General features: G+C 41.4%; 1 protein-coding gene across 1 annotated transcript; it reads left to right on the top strand.

The window, feature by feature from the left end:
• Nucleotides 1-2,200: 2,200 nt before the first annotated feature.
• scp2b (sterol carrier protein 2b) lies at nucleotides 2,201-11,660 on the top strand. Its single transcript, XM_084354706.1, has 5 exons — nucleotides 2,201-2,336; nucleotides 3,680-3,770; nucleotides 5,757-5,886; nucleotides 6,313-6,392; nucleotides 10,982-11,660. Exons 1-5 carry the CDS (start codon nucleotides 2,314-2,316, stop codon nucleotides 11,075-11,077), a joined length of 420 nt encoding a protein of 139 aa, XP_084210832.1. The 5' UTR covers nucleotides 2,201-2,313; the 3' UTR covers nucleotides 11,078-11,660.
• The last annotated feature ends 4,370 nt before the right edge of the window (nucleotides 11,661-16,030 follow it).

Genomic DNA, 16,030 nt, shown 5'->3' with positions numbered 1-16,030 from the left:
TTGTCAGCATCATTTATAATGCTTCTACAGAACAAACACTGCAGTATTCATTTAGAGTTGTATGTTTTTATATTAGTTACGTGACTGTAATGCAAGGTTCATGTGATAGGACACACTTGGGTCACGCCTGCTTTTGTTTCATGAAGACGTTTCCCCTCTCATCCAAGAGGCTTCGTCAGTTCTGACTAACTGGAGAGGAGCTGCAGGCTTTTAAACTCTGCGTGAGTGTGTCCTTACAGAGTAACTAAGGACCCGTGTGAGCTCTGAGTTTCAGAGTCGTTAGGGCCACTTGTGAGTCATTGACCCATCCGGCCTTCATGTGGGTTTCTAGTGCTAGGTGAGCCCAGGTGTGAATGGTTGTTAAGCTGTCTGGGGAGAGAACTCAGTACAGTATTGTAAGTGGGTGATAAGTAATGTCGAAGGCCATCTGTTTGACGTAGATGGATTCTTTTACTTGTTTCAAAGCACCTGTCTTCTAACATTGTGTGTATTTATACCACTACGTGTATGAGACTGTCACTGCCATGGATTTCTATTGTTTGGTGTGTTTGTAATGATGTGACCTGCTGGGATTGAGCTTCATGTATTTAATCGAGCACTAGATAACTGACCAGGTGTACCTGTAGGGTAACCCTTATACAGGGCGACCCAGTACACATGTCTTATCTGCGCTGACCAAAGTCCAACATGGACATATGATTGTCCACGTCTGTGCAGCCCTGGAACATGTGAAATGGGTCATGAAATTGTTTTTCTCTGTGTTTTTCCTGACTAACTCGACGGAGAAGAAGACCATGTACAACATTTGGATGGACATGGATGGCTATGCAAACCTTTTGGTGCAGCACTCTCTTAGTGTAATATAATGTGTTAGAACGCATAGGAAGTATTTATTCTTCATTTTCAGATGAAAACACACAAAATACTTTAAGATAACACAAATACAAACTAACAAAAATACTACTGTGATTCACCTGTTTGGCTCAGAGTCCAGACGTTTGATCAGCTCATCACTCCCTCTTCAGTGCAAATTGTGAGAAAATTTGTTTAAAATTCAGTGTTTTTCAGTCCTGGTGCTGGGGCCTGGTTTAAAACAATCAGAATGAACTAAAAATAACAGGATGTGAAGATAAAACCGTTTGTGTTGTGTTGCAGACATATCTAGCATGATAACCAACAAGCTTTGGTTTAACCGGGCTGCGTTTGTCCAAATAATGAATGAATGAAAATAATAAAAAGTAGTGTAAAATGTAATTTATTACTCTACACAGACAGTAATATTGTAATGTAATATATTACTTTAAAATGAAGGTAACTAATATGTAATATATTGCATTTTTGAAGTAAAGTATTATCATTATTAACATGATCCTTATTACTATTATTACCATTATTATGATGATGATTATCTTTATTATTACAGTTATTTATTATTATCATTATCATTATACTGATGATTATTACTATTATTACACTAAGTAGGAATATTTTACCGAAGCCCTAAAGGGCCATGCATTTATACATTTTATTTCCTCCGTTTTCCGTGATAACGAGTTAATTTAATTTGTTATCTCGAGATCTCGAGTTATTATCTCGAAATAACAACTGCTGTTTTCCTGAGGTAAAGGAATAATTTTCTCGAGATCTCGAGATAACGAAACTTTGTTTTCCCGAGATAAGATATAATTAATTCGAGATCTTGAGCTGTTGTAACATTCATCAAAAACTAATTTAGTATAGAAAGCACAAACAAACGGAGAAATAGACTGACCCACAGTAGTGTTCAAGAAACCCATCGGTCAGCATGCCATGCCACTTGTGTGTGATGGAAATCTCAGGCCTATCATATCAGTCATTATCTCGAGATCTCGAATTAATTATATCGTTATCTCGGGAAAACAAAGTTTCGTTATCTCGAGATCTCGAGAAAATGATCCCGTTACCTCAGGAAAACAGCAGTTGTTATTTCGAGATAATAACTCGAGATAACAAAATTAACTCGTTATCACGGGGAAAAAGGAGGAAATATGTATGAATGCATGGCCCTTTAGGGCTTCCGTAATATTTTCCTTTTTTCATTTCTTTATTTAGAGGATAGTTGACGACATTTACTACAAAGCACTTTGCTTGCAGTTCAGTCACATCTGGATCATCTGGAGGAGGATTCACTCTCCGCTATCTGACGTCGACACATCGAGTCTGACGATGATCTCGAGCATCAGGAAGAAACGAGGAAGTGCAGCTAGCGAGCAGCGGAGCTACATCAGAGGGACTAAAACCTGAGGCACTGTGTTCAGACAGCGTTACAGCAACATGCCCGAAGTACTGAAACCAAGGTAAGAGTACAAAACAACGCCTGGTGCAGTAAGTTATAACCGTGACGTCTCCACTGACGTGTTTAACAACAATTCATCGAGGTGACCGTCGTTTAACATTTCACCTAGTTAGCTAAGAAATGTCAAACAAACCGCTGTAATAAGCTGTAACGTTAGCTCCTAGCATGCTAACCCTGCGTTGTTTACAATATATTTGGCATGTAATTATGTAGCTAGAGTAGCAGGAAACATGAAGAGGTACCACCATCCTCCTCAACAGGTTCATGTGTGTTCAGCTTCTCCTCAGCTAGCTGACAGGTGCTCACAGGTGGAGACATCCTGGACTTAGCTGGAAGTTTTCATGTGATTATGAAAGAGGCAGTGAAAGTGGGACTTTCATCAGTTGGGTGGGCTTTGTAATGTGTGTCATCTGAGATGAGCTGACTGGAAGAGCTGCAGCTAACCAGTGTTTTCATTGTCAGCTAATGTGTTGGTTATTTTATATTGTTTGGTTCATAAAAAAGGTGAACAATATCAATCTGACGGCCTCAAATGATTTGTTTTGTCCACAAGCAAAAGATATTCAGTTTCCTGTCACACAGGAGCGAAGACACCAGAAAATACTCACATTTAAGATGGTGGCATTGTCAAATTATCAAAACAGCTGCCGATTAATTCAATACATTGATAACTAACTGGTTCATTGATTAATCATTGCAGCTGGAGTGAATATTCGGTGGTATTCACATACGGGGTCGACCAATACGGCTTTTTTTGAGGGCCAGTATCGATATTGATTATTATAAATCAAGGAGACTGAAAACAAATATGTGGGATTGATATTCATTTGCAGTAAAAATGAAAATCTTTGTGTCAAAACTTAAAACAACCAGTGAGTGAACCTACAATTAACTCGAGAACTGTTCTTCAGCCCAATTTTCAGGTACTTTACTTTACTTTCGTTACTATTTACTTTGCAGATTCAGATGATTCAGTGTTTACAGGCGACTAGTTGTGACGTGTTACCAGTCAGATAGTGATGTGGACGCGACACTGTGTGAGAGGATGCTGCATCAGAGCCAAAGTAGTTTATTTTATCAGCAATCAGATAGAAAGATCACAGATACTGATACAGTCTGCCCCAGTTCACACGTGAGAATATGACACTGATAAGGCTGAATGCACACTGAGCTCTAGCCGCGAGATCTTTACAAAACACACAAAAGTGTGCCGACAAATATAGCTTACAAAAATATACAACATACGAGTGAATGATCGGTCAGTGTTATGTCATTAGACAGTCCACTTCTCTGTGCCTCTCTTTGACAGCTAACCTTACTTTCTCCTGTTTTCTCCATGTCAAGGATTCAAGCCATGAACACCAGTGCCAGTGACGGACTGGAGGGGTTCAAGGCTCATGCCGTGTTCCAGGAAATCAACAAGAAGCTCCAGGAGGTGATTACATAACTTACAACAGGAGGCAGTGTTGTCAGTCGCAGGCCTGTGTGACTTACGCTGACATACACAGTGTTTCTGGGTCGATGAGCCTCGCTGTGGCACACTGGGATCAATTTCCAAACATTCATTTTATTGCACATTTCAAGCTTATGTTGACCCAATCAGACAAATGGTTTCCTCCAAATGTTGGGGTTTTGTTTTTAAGCAGCTGACTTTGCGTGACCTCAATCATATCGGACTCATCTCAAGCTCGCAGGCTGTGCTGTCTGTGTAATGAATGGGATTTGTCATCAGTGAGAAAATGGCAGCGGGGGCTCACATGGTTTAGTGTAATATCTCATGCAACTGTTTAAAAGTTTTCGATGTGGAGCTTCTCTTCAGCAAGAGAGTCTGTTTTTATTTCCATATTATTTAAATGTGGAGAGGGAAGTGGATTTTTCGGTTTCTATTTAGATCTTAATTTGTTTGGCAGAATCAGGGTTGGACTGTAGTAGTCCAGCTGTGGTGTGAGCTCCATAAACACTTAAGCCAGGTTTCTCAACAAAACACATAGTGTGTAACCCCAAGGTCTAACAAAAGTCTAACAGCTCATAAACCATTGCTAAGCGAGATACACTGATTAAAAACATTGCTCCTAAGCATCACTAGGGGTCAAAATCTCTACCGAGTACCTTTGGTATCTTTTAAGATCTTTTATTTGTGAACTTTTGTGAAGTTATAACATTTAGTTCTGCATTCACACGACCTCCTATTACTAACATATGGTGGCCTTTAGAGATAGTTAAAGTGGAGATTAAGAATTACAGAGTTGGAAAATAAAAAATTAAAATCTAAGTACCTGAAAACACATTAACCATTAGCCCCCAGGATGAGCACCGGGCTTTGAAGCTAGGATGACATAGTGGCCAACACCGTGTGATTACAACGCCCATGATGCACTGGGGCCCATAAAGATTTCTTCCCATGAGCTTATATTGTAAACGAAGTGCTGTAAAACGGTGGATAAACTGTGTCACAACCCCTGTGAAGTCATTTATTTCACGGTAATTATTTGATCCATTCAGTCCGATAACATTTGGAAAGTATGAAAGAGCTGCGCAATTAAATGTTAAATTAATGTTATGCCCTTTCAAGTTAGCCAGAGGCAAACCTGACGTTAGCCAGCAGGAGTCTCGAGTTCAAACGATCTATGAGCCGCAAAAAACGGAAGATCTGAGTAATCTTATACTGGAAGTTGATCTTTTTTGGCTTCGTGCACCACCGAGAAGCTTTCATAGGAATGAATGTGGCTCTCCCTCCGACGTGTCTCCAGCTCTCATTATAGGTCCATGTTCAGTCATGTTTTGTAGAAACAAATCACACAAATTAGCACAATTTACTATTCCAGTATCTTCAATGGTAATCAGCGATTAAAATTCATAAATCTGTTTCGAAATGATATGAAAAACTCACTTCTGATCCTCACAATCATCATTTCATGCATTTTCATACATGATATTGATTAAAAAAAACAAGTTTTATGAAGCCCACAGCTGATTTACTAACTCTTTGGCCACATTATACCTTCTGCAGGGAGAATTTAACATACTCACTGCAGTTTGGGTAAAAGAAACAATGAAATAGCCTTAATTTTATTTCATTTTTTACTGTTTGCACATTTTCTGCCATTACTTGGGCACAGAATAACACATTGATGTGGTTCTTGTATCTATGAACCCCTAAACACGTCTTTACTGTGTGTTGAATATCTCCCTGAAACAGCTTCACATTTTTGAATTTAAAATGTCGTTCATAAAAAGTCTAAAAGTCTCCGACAACATGTATAGTGTAGGTCACATATGAGAGGGTGGTATTTCTGTAGCATAACTTAATAATAGCATATAAAAAAATATATATATGGCATTCTGAAACTTAATTTAAATGTAATATAGATGCTGTGGTGTTTAATCAACTGTGTGTCAAACCTTTGTGTACTTTGCGCAGGAAGGAGAGCAGTTTGTGAAAAAGATCGGGGGAGTGTTTGCCTTCAAGGTAAAGGACGGCCCGAATGGACAGGAGGCGACGTGGTTTGTGGACGTGAAGAACGGCAGCGGCTGTGTTCACAACGACACGGGTGAGAACATCAGCTGCCTGGAGAGCAGTTTCAGCGCTCTCTGTTGTCTCGTCTGGCGGTGGTAACCTCCAGTGACATGTCATTATGTTAATATTCTACTATGGATGGAAATGCAGTTTAAAGTTCAAGGCCTGCACACACTGTTTTTGTCATATAGATATTGGCTTCATCTATTACCTCGATGCAGGGTGCAAAATTAACATATTTGTCCACCAGGCAAACGCTGAAATGAATGTTCAGATTTAAAAGCAACTCAATAGATTACCATTTTGTTTTGTTGGCTGCTGAATGAAGCTTCCAGCATTTGGCAGGTGGCTGGTTACTAATGTTGTGCCCTGCCTGCAAGTCATTGAATAAATGATGTATGTAATGATGTATGTTTCTGTTTTAGTAATTAAGCGTTGCTTCTGTGTCTCTGCCCTGCAGATAAGAAAGCAGATTGCACCATTGCCATGTCGGATACAGACTTGTTGGCCTTGATGACGGGGAAGATGAACCCACAGACTGTGAGTATTTAATCTCGGTGGGAGTTTGAGAGGACTTATTTGCGTGGACTACTAAAAAACTATTTTCCCCTTATCATTATGCACCAGATCTATTTTCTCAAGAGCAACATCAGTTTTTCTGAAGCAAGAAACTCAGTAATGAATGTACAGTTTATAAATATCAATAATTAAGTGAGTTGGGGTTAATATTGATACATTTTTTGTCATTAAGGAACACTCACACGCCGATATGTACCTTTGGACAGGGCACAGGGATGTGGCCTTAAAATAATAATTCCAAGTTGATTTTTTGAATATTTTAAAAGCACTTCATAAATGCTAGAACTGGGTGAAAAAAATCAAAACCACCATATTTTTACAACCAATTACCTCGAGATCGAGATTTCAGAAATACTCAAGGGATAAGTGTTGGTGATTTTTCCACAATTCTCTGTGCAAACATCGACTCTAAAGTTCAGCCGGTCTGAGTTTGAAGTATGAAGTTCCTCCTCTGTGTGTTTCCCTGCTGAGCTGCTGTGGAAGGACGGTAACACAACGAGGGAATACACAACTTAATAATAATACATTTTATATATCGGGGTACACAAAGACACTTTAAGAATAATAAAAACAACAGGCTAAAAATACAAAAGAGACAAGTTATACATTAAAAGCAGTTTTAAAAAGGTGAGTTTTGGTTCAGGGGGAGGGGGGAAGCTACCGAGAAGGCTCTGTCGCCCCGGGTCCGGTTGCGTGGTCCTGTGTGGTGGAGTGAGGAGGTTTGTGTCGGAGGAGCGGAGGGTACGGGACGGGTTGTGGCGGTGGAGCAGGTTGGCGAGGGGGCGGGGGGGCCTAGTTGTGGAGGGCTTTGTGAGTGAGGAGGAGGATTTTGAATTGTGGGACAGGGAGCCCGTGGAGTTTCTGGAGGACGGGGGTCATGTGGTCAGGGGTGTGGGTGAGCAGGCGAGCAGCAGAGTTCTGGACGTTTTGGAGTTTATTTAGGAGTTTGGATGGTGTGCTGTAGAGGATGCTGTTGCAGTAGTCAAGTCTGGAAGTGATGAAGGCGTGGATCAGGGTTTCTGCAGCAGAGAAGGAGAGTGTTCTTGCTTATTTATAGTTTATAGTTATTTTTCTGCTTGTTTTCTAAGACTTTTGAATGGGAGCATCTGTAACGCAAGCAATTTCCCCTCGGGGATCAATGAAGTATTTCTGATTCTGATTCTGATTCTGATGGGCGGAGACGGGCTATGTTTTTGAGGTGGAAGAAGGCAGTTCTGGTGATTTGATTTATGTGTTGTTGAAAGGAGAGGTTGTTGTCAAAGATGACTCGGAGGTTGCGACTGTGTGGGAGGGAGAGAGGGTGGAGTTGTCTACAGTGAGGCAGAAGTTGTGAGTGGTTCTGATGAGGGGTTTGGGGCTGATGGTGACCGATGTCCGATTTGTCGCAGTTGAGTTGGAGGAAGTTAGATTGCATCCAGGATTTGATTTCAGTGAGCGGTTGGTGAGTGTGGACTGAGCAGCAGTGGTGATGGATTTGATGTTCAGTTTGACTCAAACAGTTGAAGCCCTCATATTAGCGTCAGCTGAACTGTAAGAAAGATGAGAAATCAGTAATTAATTTAAGTGTTTCTGTAGTTAAGAATCCAAGAAGAGGATCAGTAGTACATGAAAAATGAAAATACAGAAGTCGTTCCACTTCGAGTTCGGCCTAAAGTGGTGAGTTGAACACTGAAAGAAGACTTTGTCCATCACCTGTAATGAATCATATTAGGAAGGGACCTCTTCACAGCCAGTTTTTAGGACAGAAAGAAATGTTAACTGTGCAGTGAGCCATTCAAGAGAGAGTTGATTGTTCAGTCTCATTCCAAGGTCGTCAAATACTGACGCTCATTCACAGGCGCTAAAAAGCACCTGAGCCAGCTCAGCTGTCAAAACAGAGAAACCCGAGTTACAACACTCACACAGAGGGAGTCTGACTTCATTATCTAAAAAAAAAAAAAGAGTAGAGGTGACAGTAAGACCAAAAATAGTGAGAGATACCCTTCATAAATATTGATAAATCATCCTATTTATTCTAAAAGAGAGGAAGAAACAAAATAATAATGAGGAAGAAAATAAGGTGCACTCCAAATCAGGTACTGACGAGCGTGCCGAGGCCTCCTCTCGTGGCACGTCCTCCTGGCTTCCTGCTTTCACCTCCGCCTCAGCCTGTGTGTTCGTTCCAGAGGTTCTCCTAAAAAAGTGGAACAGATTTGCTCGCCAGTTGGATGTTGTACGAACATGATGTTTTGTCAGCGCCTGGGTGAAACTGAGAGGAAACACTGTGCTGCATCATTATTTGCTGATTGTGCCAATTTACCGCCCTTAGACCAGAGGCCATAAAGCCGTTGCTGTGTTGGATGAAATCATAATTCAGTTCTCCTGCATGAAGCTTTAACAGGAGAGAAACACGACAGAGGTTCATTTCATTTTCACTTCAGAACATAAAGCGTCAGATATTCTCAAACATGTAAGTTAGGATGGCAAGACCTGTTTTTCATATATGCTGTATATTTAATTGCTCTGACACACATCAGTGAGCCACACTGTTGTACTGGTTCATTTCCATGTACACACACAAACACACGTTGTAGTTTAACTCAACCGCACAAACACAATCTTGCTGTGGTGAGTAAGTACATAAAGATTGAGGCCATGTTTTCACATCGAGCGCTCGAAATGCAACTGTGTGAGCAGGAGATACAAGCCTTTCCCATATTTTGATTAATTAATTGAAAAAATTAATAAGTCAGCACTGCTCCCAAATATAAAAAACATACTGGGTGCACTGTCAGGAAGATTAAATATAAACAAAACTGCGCTGACACTGATGAGGCCCTCCAGCTGGAACATGTTGGTTTTTTGCCCACACTTATCTGCAAGTGCAGAGTTTTGTTTATTTAATTCATCCCCATGTTTTGATTAATTCAAGCATTACAAGATAAGTGTACTTTCCCAGAGAGCCAGCACAACACATCAGCCTTGCTTAGCATAATGACGAGTAATGGAAAACGATAATTCTGAAAAAGTGCATCTGTGATTTTGTTGAGGTTGTTACATAAATAGACAGTCGGCTGCGGTGCTGATACAGCGCATAACTAGCACTAGTTTCCCCGGTAAACACACCAACCTATGTGGCCGTCACATCCCTCATCCCCCTCCTCACACAACGAGCCAGCGAAGCTAAGGCCAGGTTTGTTCTGAGAGTGGACCAGAGAGAGAATGCTCACCAGGGAAGATGGCAACACAGGGTTGGGAAGTGAGCAATTTAATCAACATGATCGGACTTTAATGGATGTTTTGCCTTTTGGCGCTGGTTGCACCATTGCTTGATATAAGGTGTGGGAATCCACTAACATTAACGGGAAATACATAACCAGACAATCATCTAATGAAACATCACAATATCTGTTGAATGTTCTCACACTTTTACATGAATTGAGATAAGACACCACAACGAGTTATGAAGTAGGAACTCTGGTGAGACAAACTGTCCGGGGAATCTGTTAAAGCAACTGCATGTTTTATTAAAAATATCAATGTATGGAGCCGGCGTACTGATACTCACATTACAAGAGGAAGCAATATGATAGAGTGCTGTATCGATATTTTCTCCCGCCTGTACATAATATAATTTTTTTTAACCTTGAAATTAAAAAATGCAACTGCAGTTTCTGCCAAATGGCCTGGCAACCGGCCAGCGCTGGCAGCGGCAGGTAGGCCCACCGGACCCAAACTGTTTATTAATAACAACGGATGGATGAATAGCAGCAAATATATTTAAAAGATAAATATATAAAATGTATATAGTCATATTGCACACATAATTATAAAAAATGAATCACCGTATGTGGAAATAAACTTCTTCATGTTCAGCATTCGAGTTTCTCATGTTTCAAAACTCAAGGCTGATGTTGTTTTTCACATCATGTTTTCCAACTTTGAGTGATTACGGACAAAAGCAGTGAATCACAAGGCCGCCAAGGTCGTTCGTGTTGTGTGCTGGCAGAGTGCTGCAATGACACACCTCTCAGCCATCAGTCCACGACCGTTCACAGTGATTACATGTTTCATGAGTCCCCAGAGAAGCTGTCACTGTGCTGCGCTGGTGCCATGATGGATAGCTGAGCCGGCTACAAGTCAGGAGTTTTTTCCACTGCTTTATCCCCCCAATCAGTTAGACAATTGGACCTGGATAGATCATCTTTTAGACTAGATCATGTCATAAACCCACATGAAAGACGTTTCATTTTCCTTCTGGGAACTCAGTTAATAAAATAAGAACTCCTGCTCACACTGAGTGCTCAAATTGTTACCTGCTGATTCATTTCTCTTGTTTTTCTCCACAAACGGTCATATATCTGTAACTCTACCCCCTCTGCGTCTCTGTGCCACGCAGTATCCTGACAGTTTATAAGCCGTTGTTGCCGTTGCCCCACTTTCCCCTGGGTTGAGTTAATCTCTCACGGTAACTCTTAAAACCAGCAGCATGTAGTTCTCTTCCCCCGAGCCGTACTTCAGATTCAGGACTGTCTGGTTGACTTTTTTTTTTCACCCTCTCTGATCCACAGGCGTTTTTCCAGGGCAAACTGAAGATCACAGGGAACATGGGCCTCGCCATGAAGCTTCAGAGCCTGCAGCTGCAGCCGGGAAAGGCCAAGCTGTAGACGAGACGTCGGAGCTCGCTCTAACTTCGCCTCTGAGCGCTGAATAGAAGAATTTAACACCAAGTCTGGTTTCAGATCAATGTGAAACCGCTGGACTGAACCACTTTTCCTACTAGCAGCCTCACTGACTGACCAGGGGATTAGTCAGCCCTCCCTGCTAATCTAACTGGAGAATAAGAATAGACGGACAGATAATTAATTCTCTAATCAAGTCCCTCTCGTGATAATACTGTCAGTACACTGGAGTCGAGACAGGTACTCCCTGCTAATTCACCTCATGTCCAGTTTTTTTTAATAATCTTCCCGAGTCTGTTGCTAATGAAATCTTTCTTTGAGTGTATCATGTCTGGAAATGTTTTGAGTAGAGCAGATTGATGTAATTTTCCACAATCGTGGACACAACAGTCTAAGTGCCTCCTCGTCTCAGATTTGCAGTTTGCTCAAAGGTTTTTAGCCAACAAAATAGAAATGTTTTTCACTGTGGCCGCCCGATGTTTCAACGGAGGGAGTTGTCATTTCCCAGCAGTGTTACCATTACTGTACGAAGATTTCTACTAAATAAATCTGTCTTTGCTGCAACGTCCGTTCGGGTGGTCTCTTGGGCGGTCTTTTGCCTAATTCTACTGACATAATCATTTTGAAGACATAAACAAAACAAAAAAAAGCCAGAAAAGTTTATCTGTGAAACGGCACATAAATCTAGACGTAACAACGTGCCGGTGCTGTTTTGTTTTTATAGATGAAAGCTTGTCAGCTTTTACGATCAGACGGTAATGGTGAGTTTATGGATGTTAAAATGGAAATATCGGCCAGATGTACTAACATAAGCTGCAGTGTTTATTCAGTGTGAGGGGTATGATCACACTCCTCCTGGCTCCACAAGATATTAACTCACACACAACTCCTCCTGCAGCTTTTCAGGGTTCTGCTGGAGGTTATAATAGTGCGACCTTCCACAAGAATGGCCCTCTGTTCAGACACCACAATACTTGGATGCCACTGTCAGGCTGTGTGGGCGTATGTTCCCCCTTTTGGAGGACCTTACGCTTTTCCAGCACTTCAGCGACCTGATTCCAGACTGCCACGCTGTAGTTTTTCCTTTTGTAAATGGAGGAGCGTGGCTAAAAGACAAATCTGTTAACTAGCTCTGACCCAGATTCCACTGCAGCTTTGGCTCGGCTCCTGTAGTTTTCTGGGTCTTACACTGGAGGCGCCGTGGGGTTATTTCAACGGTCACTAAGTGACTGCTTTTTTATGTATGTGAGAGATTTCACATGTTTAACATCTGATACATGAAGCAGAGAGGTAGACACATGACACACAACCTAACGTCAAATACATCCATTTAATCCAATTTCTTCTCAAAATCTCTTTTCTCCATCATGATCTACTTAAAGGGGTACTCCACAACTTGACAAAAATGTATTTTGTGGTCAAGTCAGGGAAAATAACCCAGGTTGATTTTGGTTTGAGCTTGGAGACAAGATACAGATTACAAGATTACAGATCCAGTCTTAAGCCTTAGTTTTAGATCGTAAGCTAACGGTGCTGACAAGCAACTATAAACATTCTAACCCTTGAGGCTAACGTTAGCTAGCATACTACTGTCGACAGCAACTTAAAATCTCACCTCCAGTTCTCACTGAATAGGAAAAAGGACTCATTTAACCTCCTGCTTGTTGTTGCACTATGCTAATCTCCATTTTGTATTGTATCCCTTGTGGCTAATGTTAGCAAGCATACTACTGTCGACGGAAACTTAAAATCTCACCTCCAGTTCTCACTGAAGAATAGAAAAGCCATTTTGATCGCGCCGTTGTTTGCTGCTTATTCAAAATGTATTAATATTGAACGTGTTGTGTGTCCAAATTGCACCAACTTCGACACTGCACTTCTGCCGGTCCTCAGCAACAAACCTGCCAAGTCTGAAGTAGAATGGACGACCGTTTCTCAAGATATTTGAATCACAGACAGACAGAAAGAGATTCCTTGCTATATAGTTAGATGTGGATGTTAACCAGGAAGGAAGGCGCTAGCAAAAGAGAGATGCGAAGTCCCTCCACTTCATCTCTCTCAATGTTATTATGCTATCACAGTCAATTGCATTAGAATAAATACTGTGTTTTTGTAGTGTGCCCCTGCTTGCTCTGGTGTCACCATGACCCAGACCCACATAAAGTGTTTGCTACCTTCCACAGCAGGGATCCAGCTTGTGCACAGGCCTTTACTATCCTGGGAAATAATCATCTGGTGCAGAACATGCTGTGTTGTACGCTTCCAAAAATCCCAGGGGTTTGTTTTGGTACAAGCAGAAGATGAACTGGGCGGTGTGGCGCAGCAGTAGCCACCGAATAAACATCTCTCCATCGATACAACAAAGCAGGAAAGAAAACAGGATGTTCCAGCTTACAAGATGTCAGACAAACCTGTAGAAACTATAAACCGAGGCTGTAAACGCCACATGATGTCATAAATGTCACACTTATGTAAACGTCAACTTGGTGAAACGGTGACGAGCGGCAGCAGCAGCAGCAGCTGAGAAGCTTAATTTGACACATTTTATATCACAAACACTCTCTGTGGAACTTGGAGTCTTGTTTCATGGCCTGTTTTTTTTTTACATACGACGAGAGCTTATCTTTAAAGTGCAGCGCTCAGTGGAAAAGTGTTCGAGTAAGAGATGAAAAGTATTAGTTCATAAAAACAGAGACAGCTGTGTGGAAAGAGAGGAGGCTGTAACTGATAGAAAGTGTGAACAGAAAATCTGGGGCTGTTTGACTGTGTCACAGCAGGGCAGGTGTGCAGGTCATTTTCTCTGCGATTCAAGATTACCCCGCTTTCATTCACAATAGCTCTCATGCTCCCTGTTGTTCTGCACAGTGTCCTTGACAATCTGCAACCTGTTCAAAGCTGTTGTAAGAAATGAATCTGCTGTGAGGACCATTGCTCTGAGAGAGCTGCCTGAACATGTTCCACTGAAACAGTGGAAACTTATTGAAAACATGTAGCAGTGACCGGAGCCCCTCTGAGGGGAAAACAGCCTGCCAAAAACTATGATGAGTAATAATGCCAGCATGAATTGAAGTGTTTTTTCTCCTGTTTCAGAAGGGGGATTCAAGGTCTGTCTCGCTCTTTCTCAACTTGAAAACAGCAGCTCAGCAGGCATGGGATTGGTAGTGAAACTCCTAAAACCCCTTCAGACTCACTAACTGCAAGCGACCCAGAATCTTCCACCCCGGTCCAGACATCCATCACTCGTCTGCTCTCCGGTTGCTGCAGTTCCTGCGCAAATAGCTTAAAGAGGAAGATTTATATTCCAGGAAAAAAAAAATACTACAAGTCACTTCTGGGAGATTCACTGCGATTTCTGTGTCGAGAAAGTCCAGATGCACTTAATAAAAACAGTTTCAAATTTAAAAAACACACTAGATGGATAACTAGAGGAATCACTGGTGAATAAACCGACTGTGCAGATGTCCCTGAAGTGATCACATCAACTTTCAGAGAGCATCCAGAGGTTTCTCCTCTTTTCTCAACTTGATTGTATTGAACACTGTTAGCATTACTTTCATAATTAGTATTGTGTTATGTAGCCCTTTTTCCTAGAAACATCTCTGCTATTAACAGTTAATACCAGCTGCTTTCAAGGAAATCAGGGAGCGATGACACCCGAGGGTGTGTGTTGAATTCAGGTCAAACCCTCAATGACCTCAGCACTCACCAGAGACTCCGGTTCTCTCTCCTCTTTTTTCCTCCTCTCCTCTCTGTAACGCTGCATTCATGAAGTAAAATACATTTCCCCTCCAGCTCCAGTCAGCAGTCAACACTACAGAACATAAACACCTGACAAGTGAGGTCAGCTCAGCAGATCGCTGCTGCAGTCAGGTTGATAAACAGGAGTGAAGAGTCCAAAAGTTTAAAAGTATCTCTGAGCTCATCTCCTGTCATTAAATAGCTCTGGGTCAGAGCAGAATCCAATGTGACTGTGGCTGTTTATTCCTCCAGAGGTTCTGGCTCGGCTATAGTTATTTGTAATTACCAAGATTTCACTTCATCTAAATAGAAACGTTTCATTTACAGATAAAAACTAGAGAAGTATGAAGTAGTTTTCAACTTTTGCTAAGGCTAGCCATGGTCAGTTCACCAGCTAGCGTACGCGTGCTAGGCTTTAGCTCCCCTGCTTTACGTTAGCTGTGTCGTTGACTGTAGCACAGTTCAATACGTACGTGTAGAAGTTCCTGCAGTTTTTACTTGCTGTTTTCATGAAAATTAAAGCAATAGGTTGATTAAAGAAATATTACATTTTATTTGTGTTCTTGCTGAGACTAAGCTAAAAAAGATTTATAGCCTACCACTCTCATCTCTTACACATAAAATACAGCAGATGGCTAGCTTAGCTTAGCTTAAAGACTGGAATCAAAGGGGAAACAGCTAGCATGTCGCTAATAACCGTGGGGTAGCGAGGCAATTAGCAGAGATTCAAGGATGTCACTGCCAAAAAATGGTGGAGATGAGAAGACTTTCATGCTTGCTCACACACAGATTAATGAAAATGAGAAGCAGAAAGTCAGAGATGAGGTGTATATGTAGAAACGAAAAAAAACTACACAAAACAAAAAAAGAAACCCAGACAAAACATTGTTGTTGGGGCAGGTTGGGCTCTAATGCATCATCCCAGAACTCTTGCGCATGTAAATCTGAAGTTCAGTGAACTGTGCTAATGCACCGTAATGGTAGCAGATGTTCACACACTGGGTCTAGCGAGAGGTGGGCTTGTTGAAAAAAGAGGCCTAATCCCGAAACACGTGGGACATTAGATCATTATCCTGTCGGCCCTTTTTGGCAGGCTACTCTTCCTCTTATTATTACTGGGATATTTAGGACAACTCCTCTGCCTCTTCCCCAGATGAAAGTTATATCACAACAAGTTCACAAACAGAGATGCAGATTGTG

Source organism: Pagrus pagrus (assembly GCF_965226575.1).
Source record: "Pagrus pagrus genome assembly, chromosome: 6".
NCBI classification, from domain to species: domain Eukaryota; kingdom Metazoa; phylum Chordata; class Actinopteri; order Spariformes; family Sparidae; genus Pagrus; species Pagrus pagrus.
Note: the sequence above shows the minus strand (reverse complement) of the source record. Positions and strands in the feature narration are given on the sequence as shown.